At 42.1% G+C, this 8,761-nt stretch overlaps 1 protein-coding gene across 15 annotated transcripts in view; it reads right to left on the reverse strand.

Annotated features, from left to right (window-relative positions):
- CELF2 (CUGBP, Elav-like family member 2) overlaps window positions 1-8,761 on the reverse strand; it is a 1,030,042-nt gene that overhangs the window by 36,917 nt on the left and 984,364 nt on the right. For all 15 annotated transcript variants that reach the window (XM_019509574.1, XM_019509587.1, XM_019509578.1 and 12 more), the window contains one exon: window positions 5,941-6,075. In XM_019509574.1, coding sequence (XP_019365119.1) covers window positions 5,941-6,075 — 135 coding nt within the window. The remainder of the gene's footprint in view (window positions 1-5,940; window positions 6,076-8,761) is intronic.

Here is an 8,761-nt window from a genome sequence, read left to right on the forward strand (position 1 = left end):
GGGGATTTTTTTTTTTTGGGGGGGGGGGAAGGGGGACTAGAATGAAAGCTTAATCTTTCTTGTTTTTAAAGCAAAGGCTTTTTAAAAATCATTTTTTAACAATGCTGTAGGGAGAGACTTCCATGGGTATGCAAAATTGAAATGATAAATTTACAATTATAAAAAAATTAATAGTTTGGGGGATTGCATTGTCTCTGTTCTTTGTGGGTGAATACTGTCTAAAGCTTAAGAGAAAGCATTTAGAGAGTGGCATGCTTAAAAGCATTTAGTGTGGGGAAGAGAATGAACGTCCTTAGACTGCACTGGAGTCAAATCCATTTAGAAGTTGTATGGATTTACATTAATGCTGAGATGTGAAGAACTATTGTACTATGTAACTGGTTTGGAAATAGTGACAGTGAATCTGGAAGCAGAAATTTCATATAAATTCAGTAGTGAATATTAAAGGATCCAGGGCTGGATCCGGAAGGGGTACAGTGGCATAGACACACTTCTGTTTTGGGCTGCATAGCAGTGGGTATTTTTTAAAGTCCACAGATCAGGTAAAAATCCTGTCCCCATCTCCATCCCCATCCCCTCCTCTCTTCCCCTGAGTTGTCAGCCACAGGGGAGGCCACTGCCACCACTACCACCGTCCCCAGCGGAGGGAGAGTGGGGCTCAGGCTGGGACCAGCATTATTCCTCCCCTCTGCCTGGTCCTGTGGGTATTCCCTGCCAGCCTGGGATCAAGCACGGCACCGGTGAGTCTGTTGACTGCTGGACAGGGCCCACGGCAAAACATGGTGTGCTCAAGCAAATGCAAGTTTGCTTTGGACCAGACCCATGTCAAGGCCTCTTCCTATGAGGTGCTAAGGACATCCAGGTCTGGGTTTCCTGTCCTCATTTTGTGCAAGATGAGGGTGCTTTGAATCTCACAGAACTGGGTCCGAAGCTGAGACCTAACTGAAGCCACCATCATTTCATTTTGCCTGTTTGCATCCCCCCCACAGGGATCTGAAAGTTGGGAGTTGGGTGGGAAAATCTGGATTTGAACTTTGCAGTTTTGGACTCTCATTACTTGCCCCAGTTCCCGAAAATGCTCAAGTCCATCTCTATTGAGGTAGCACTTCCATTTTAGCAGGTTTGAAAGTGAACGTTTAAAATGAAACCTGTGTTCAACAGCAGTACTTTCCTGAATCTGGGACCATTATCTAAAGAGACAAAAACATTTATTTCTATGCTTACTATGGGCTATGAAACTGGACAGAAATAATTGCCTCTTATTAAATACAACAAACTGGAGTGTTCAATTAAAAGAAAACCAGACCAAAAATACCCTTGGGGCCTCAAAAAATCACACTGAAAGGCAGATTTAAATGTTTTCAGCCAATATATTTCTGGTTGTAATGAAAATACTTTGAGCTGCTATGAAAGGCTGTAGAGAACTAAATTCATTTTCCATACAGCAGAGAAGAATCATTGAGGATATTATTTAGGTTTACAAAATATTTAATGGGGTGGAGAATGTGGAACCAGATAAGAAAGGTTAAGCTGAAGGACATTTTAACAATGTTTGGTTTTCGGTCAGCTGTGGAATACATACAGGTTAATGAGATGATTAAATATAAACTTCCTCTGTGCCACAGCAAGCTCTCTAAGGTTGAAAAGAAAAATAGACTTGGATACAGCTATTAACTCTAGCTAAGAATTTCCAAAGAAATTTGCAATTTGGGGCATATAGAGCTTCTTGACAATCAGGCCTCTTTTGCAGGTCATACAAAATCATTAGTCTCTTAGCAAAGTCTTGGTTTCTGCCTTCAGGATGCCTTCACTGCTTTCTAGGCCCTATGGGCCTGAGCTGTGTTGGATGCTATGATGTATTTACTCATTACATTTCAAGCTTCATCCTCACTGTATTTTCCCTTCTACCCCTCACCTTCAGTCATGAGCTGAACACACGTACTTGCCCAGCAGGATTCGCCAGTTCTCAGTGATGCTTCAGATTTTGCCCTCTGAACTCGAATGCTCTCTACTACTTACTTATATTATGGCTTTGGGATTTCCATGCAATACAATGTCCGTACAGTATCCCCAACTTTACAATATACAGGGCCCTGGCAGATGTTACCCTTAAGGAATATTTAACATTTTCCTGACTCTTCTCTGCATGCCACAACAAGCATTTACTCTCTTCTGGCAGAATCTACACTTCTGGAGTGATTAACATCTTCCCAGCGCTTCTCAGGGTTGGGGCCTGCCCCCAGTGCCAAGCTCCTTGTGTTAGCTATTGCATGATTGGGATCTAATCCTTGATTCCAAAAACACACATCCTGCCATCCATGTGCCATTAAATGAACATCTGCAAGAAACAGAATGAAACAAATAGCCATGCTTTCAAGGCTGTCTTCAGCACTAAGACAGTACTCCAATGCTTCCTTGGAGTTACCACTGAAGCTGGTCAGGTGGGCTGCCAGGATGAAATAGCATGGCTCTACTGATTCATACAAGCTGGAGTGCATAAACCCTGATTGTGTCCAAATTTCACATCCTTCCTGAGGTTTGGCTATATTAGTAACTGAAAATAATACCAAGTTACACTGATGGAAGCGTTAGCCTATGCTTCCTGCATGAACTTGGTTGTCCATTGCATTTCTTTCCCAAATCTCCTATAATTTTGTACCTAAACAGAAGGTAACTGCTCCACCTTAATATACTTAGCAGGAGCTAAGAGGATCAGCTTGTCAGCACAACTCCAGCATCGATTATAGATTATAGCTTTTGAAGGAATCTTAAGGTTTCATCGAGACCAACCTTCTTAGCAGTGATGCAAAGACAAAATAGGGAGGGATGGTGGATATCAGTATATACACCAGTTCTTACAATGTGACATGGAAATAACCAACTTTTGTGTTATACTGGGCTGCTTGATATACAGCCCAATATAGTAGTAGCCAGGTCACGGATGGTTGCAACCTGCCTAATTTGCCACAGGTTGATGAGTGAAGGACAAGCCACCCAGCTGTTTTCACTCATCAGGAGCACTCAGCTGTCTGCTGTAGCTGCATATCCTCCCAGTTAGTTTTGCAAACCCTCAATCTCTGCTAGGGCTGAAGAACCTAATCCAATAAATTATCTGTGTTCTACTGCATACATGACTTCAGAGTTAGAGACACAATAGTTTATGATCAAACTGACCACATCTATAGCACACGCATTCTGTGTTGGCTGCCACAGTTCAGCGAGACATAGGCACAATGAAAGGGGTCCATGGAAAATATTATAGACATGATTAAAGCAGTGGAAGGAGCCTGGAATAATTGCGACTTGCAGAGCTATTTTTCCAAGAGAGAAGAAACCGTACTATAGAAAAAGTCCTATGGTAGCAATATGGACCAGATGAGTTTTTATCCCATCTCTAACTCAGATTCTGTGGTCACAGAGGAAGAATTATTTATAGAAGTGGATAGAAACATGGGATAAAACTGAAAAATGGGGCCAGATGTCAGAAAACATTTTCTAACACTAAGGTCAATTGGGCCATAAAATAGTCTTGCAAGGGAAATGTAAATATCCCTATCTCTGCAGCTATTCAGCTTAAACAGCACTTGAAAATACACATTAGGGAACAATCCAACATTGGCAGCCATTGAACTAGATGACTGGAAAAGTGTTTTTCATCTCCAAAACTTATAGCGTTTATAATCTTCAGGATAGCTGTTTGTACCACATACCCCACGGAGAGTCATCACAGACTAAAGTTCTTTCTGAACCCTTAATTTGGCCTGCTTGTGCATATGCATTATGATACAGTCTTTAATTACACGATCACTGCATACCGTATTTTCCCTGGGATTCATATCTCATTCAGTTTTCGGTATGGATGGGGTATTGTTCAGTGTGGGACCCTATGCCTCATTTACTGTATACTATTCAAACAGCCTCTGAAGACAAAATTATCTACTTTATCGTGGGTTTTTCTTAGGTTGCTTTTGAAATAATTCATTGCTGGGAAGCACTTATATATTATAGTCATCTCAGACCCCTGTGAAATGAAGGCGTGGTAACTCCATTCTACAGATTGGGAGGTGAGATGTAGAGAGATTCAGGTTTAAAAAAAAAAAAGGCTAATATTTGATGTCCACTGTCAGATGCCAACAACCTGATTTCTCAACATTTTATATGGTCAAAGCATGGCACTCCAATGATTGCAATCACAGCTACAAGGCCTCAGCATTTAAGCTGATTGGTCTCAGGGTCTCACGCTGGGCAACCAGAAACATCAATCGTACCTAGTGACCACCTGCAAAAACATTGGTGTAAGTAATATTTCCAGCATCCATCCTTTCCTCACACCCATTCCCCAACTCTTTATTTCCCAGTTTCCAGACATAATTGCTGTGTCCAGTTCCCTTGTTCCTCCTTTCTGGCTTCTTGATTGCACTGGTTGGTGACTCCTGAGAATGGGCTCCCAATCCCCTTACCCTTGCCCTCAATGGCACCTACTTCCAACTTCCCAGTCCGAGTCTTTGCTTTCCCCTCAACTCTCATTCCTGTCTCTTATTTCAACGATGCCCCTGTAGCCTCTTCCACTATCTCCAGCTCTCAGTTCTAGGCTTTTCAAAAATGACTCCTGGCAGTGTCTCTTTTTCCCCAGTCTCACTAAGCTCCTTGCTCCCCATGCCCTATCACGTTGTGTCTTTTCTGTTTAAATGTCAGGCACATTCCTCCTCCATGAGGCCTGTGAGCCATCAGGGATCGCTGATAAAACAACAGAGGTAGGATTCCTGCCCTCAGCTTTGATGCCAGGCCCCACTCTTCCTGAGTAGCAGCAATGACAAGACACAGAAAAATTCAGCACAAAGAGTTTAAAATTTCATGCCATTACGACCCACAGAATAAATGGGAAAACAATGGGAAATGTTTGCCCACCTTAAGAATAGGTGGTGTTACCAGCACAAACATGGGAAAGGGTGGCTCTTTTTTTTTTTGCTGTTGAACTCAAGCCTTCTGCCATGAATTACTTTATCATGAGGCATAAATCCACTCTTAAACAAGATTAAACACAAATGTTCTTTAGCGGCATCTAAAATAATACAAATGTTTCTAGGACTGCAATAAACACACTTCATGATGCAAATAATTACACCCTGCGGCTTTTATGTAAAGATTAGGGGCCAGATTCAACTCAGCAACACCACCCTAAATCTAGAGTAACTACGCTAACTTAATTCCACTCTCCACTGGTATCAGAAATGATGGGGAATTACTATCTGCTAAATTTACACCAGGGTAGCTCTGATTAGAATCTGCCTATTTGTCTCATCTCGCTTCCGTAATGGCCTCTCAGTTAACGCTGGCAGAATTCCCTGGAAGCACCATAAGAAGAAGAAGAGAAAAGAAATGAAGGTGGATTTGTTTAAAAGTTCACGATAGTTAGGAGTAATGCAACTGGTTACCCCTTGGGTCCTAGGAGTCCATCTCAGAAAGTAATATGGTTGATATTTTAATTTTTTTTAATTTACTCAAATATTTATTTAGAGAGAGTAAAATGGTTGGTTTCGGAGAGGGTAAAAATGGTTTATTCAGAGAGCAAAATGGTCAAAATCAGTTGTTATTTTCCTAGAAAAGAGGGATTTTGCTCATATTCTGGATTCTATGTGCAATGTTAAATTTAACTGACTTCCTCATGCAACTAAAATAATCCTGTACTGGTTGGATGCTGTCAGATTATTCTGAGATCCTGCAGCAAGTTCAAAATAGATCCCTATATGTAACAACTTGCAAAATTATTTAGCTGATTGGGTTTTTTTTTTTAATCTAGCCATTAAACACCAAAATGTTCTCTCTGAGTTTTGTATGCACATTTATTGTTTCAGGAGGTGACAAACATATCACTGGTTTGATATTCTCATCTATCCTTTCTGCTGAATCTAAAAGAAAAAAAAAGCCCTCTGCTCTTACCGGGACTTGTGAGGGCTCCCAGAGCACCAGTTGTTGTGGAGAGAGGATTTGCATTGGTGGTGGTAGCTGAGGTTTGGGCGGCGGCTGCTGCGGCTGCTAAAGTTGCCAAATTCTGTAATTGTAAAGCGTTCATGCCTGTAGAGAGAACAAAACGAAGCTTCAGCAACAGGGTTCATTAAGAAACACCAGTCAATGATCCCGCCAACATACCTCACCTCTGTCTCAAAAGGTGGCTACTCTTGTGGTTAAGGATATCTCAGTTGAGTTCCTACCTCTGGTACAGATTGGCAGCATGACAAGACACTTAAGGTTGCTTAGAGATGTGAACCCCCTCCACCCGCAAACAGCACTTTATTTCGAGTTCAGTGCATCCCTACGGCAAGCGCAGCGCATGCCCTGAAGTTTGGGCAGGGCTTTTTAGTGCTTCTAATAGGTGATCGAGTCTATTAGACTCAAGCCACTCAGAAGAGAGGTGCCTATGCCTAGGTGGTAGGAATAGGACATAGGAAATGTTAAGCATGGGCATGTAGATTAAGGTCTGATTCAGGGCAGAGGTACCCGCCTGTACTGGGATGCCTATCTTGCCAAAACTGTGACGTATAACACTTCTCATTCAGCCCCGAATATGTGGTGGGGCTTTCCTCAGGTGAACTAAGTTAGGGCTGGCCATTTTTTTTTTGGTGCCTGATCTAACCTTCCCTAACATCTGTACAGATCAGCACTTAGATCGATAGATCAACCTAACCCTACGTAGGTTGACCTAACATAACATCTGTGTGTACCCTTAAGGTCTCTCTCAATTCCTATCACCTACAATATTTGTTTTTTTTACAAGACACAATAAAACTACTCTAATTATAAGGCACTAATAATCCAGGTAATTGGCTATAACTATTGTGTCATGTAATCACAGGTCATCATTGAGTTTACTTAGCTTTCTAACACAGCACTTATCATGTTCAAGTGCTTTACAATAATACCTTTGAAATAGTAAAACCTCTGTAGCTTAATTATACGGAAACTTCAAATTACCAAAGAATTAGTGAAGGGCAAACCCACCTGAAGAAAATCAGCTGACAAACATAGTTCAAGTCCTAAATTAAGTCTTCTTTTGAAATACAAAAGAATTTGGTGAACTTTCTAAAATAGCTTTTGTTGCATGAACCTCTAATTTAGTTTTAGATGCCAGAGGAGAACGAAATTCTAAAGTACTCCAAGGAAGCCACTCTCAGAGGTTTTTCCTAGCTGAGGAAAACCAGGGGATATTGGAAATTTCACATGAAAGCTTACTGGGGTCTAGATTGTAGCTGTGTTGGTCTAAGGACATCGGCAGACAAGGTTCTTTGGGTGAATCCGATATTTTTTATTAGACCAACTAAATAGTTGGAATTTTTTTTTTTTTAGCAAGCTTTCAGGTTTAAAAACCCTTCATCAGGCTGAGGAAGCCTCTGCAGTTGGTGTCTGCTCTTCCTGGATGAAATGAACAGTAAAGAAGCCTTCACATGAAAGCTTATTACTCCAAACTGGTTGATACGGAGCCCAACTTCAAGGGTTTTGTCTGCTACTAAACCATCAGGAGTTTCCACACTTGCATTTGTTTAGCAAGAATGAGACCATTATGGTGCTAAATTCTTGCTATGACAATGATAGCATTGGCAGAGATATAGAGATGCCTCAGAGGCAGCATATAATAAGGCTACCTGGAGAGCATGGCCAACGTTTTACAGGCTAAAGCAAACCCGTTCTCTCGCACCAGTTCAGCTGTGCTTGCTGATGCAGAGGGGAAGGTTGGTTATGATCCTGCCCTTCCCCATCCCCTAACGTTTCTAATGTTGCTTGCTGGTACTGGGGGCTTCGGAAACCTTCCACTCAGTACGCCCAAGGTTAATGATAGTCTGGCTCTTATGCACAGGCAGCAAAAGTGAAGAGGAAGGAGAGAGGAGTGCCTTGAATCTTGTTCATACACTCTGAATTCACTTAGGCCACCTCATAAAATGCATTTGATGATTCTGATTCAGATGTTGCAAATCTCCAGGGTTTTTCAATCAACAAATCACAAGTTTAGAAAGAGAAAAGGCCGGGGTTTATAGGGTCTGTTCTTTTGCAAATACACTGAACAATCCTTTCAAACGAATTCTGTTTTCATCCTGGATGGCTGTTTGGACCCTTGTCGTGCCCTTCATTAAAGCTCTCTCTCCGCTAGAAGTCAAACAATTTAACAACAAACACTGCAGGCCTTCACCAAGACCGCAGTTAGTCTCCATGTTGTGATTCAGCTGGTAGGAGATGCAGAAAAACAGTGTGCCCGCTTCGCAGAGGGCTGCCTTGATTGCTATTCCTCTCCTGGACCAGCTGCAGATCAGAAGGAGTTTGTCACCATCAAATGATATTTTTCTCTGTGATGATGTTTCCTTATATCACTTGCTTAAAAAGTGCATTGCTGGAGCTGGTAAACAGCAGTGCACAAAAGGCACTCGGCAGTGCTGGAAGGCTACCTTCAGCAGGGTGAAATTCAACAAAGTTCTGCAGGTGCACGCGAATTTCTCTGAAACTTAGTTTCATAGTTAGTAGGGTCGGAAGGGACCTGAGCAGATCATCAAGTCCAACCCCCTGTCATGGCAGGAAAGAGTAGTGGGGTCAAACAACCCCGGCAAGATGTTCATCCAGCCTCCTCTTAAAGACCCCCAGGGTAGGAGCCAGCACCACTTCTCTTGGAAGTTGCTTCCAGATCCTAGCTGCCCTGACAGTGAAGTAGCGCCTCCTGATAGCTAGCCTAAATCTACCCTCTGCCAGCTTGTAACCGTTATTCCTGGTCACTCCT

The sequence above is a fragment of the Gavialis gangeticus genome, unplaced genomic scaffold, assembly GCF_001723915.1.
Source record: "Gavialis gangeticus isolate Ggan-Ray unplaced genomic scaffold, GavGan_comp1, whole genome shotgun sequence".
In the NCBI taxonomy this organism is placed as follows: domain Eukaryota; kingdom Metazoa; phylum Chordata; order Crocodylia; family Gavialidae; genus Gavialis; species Gavialis gangeticus.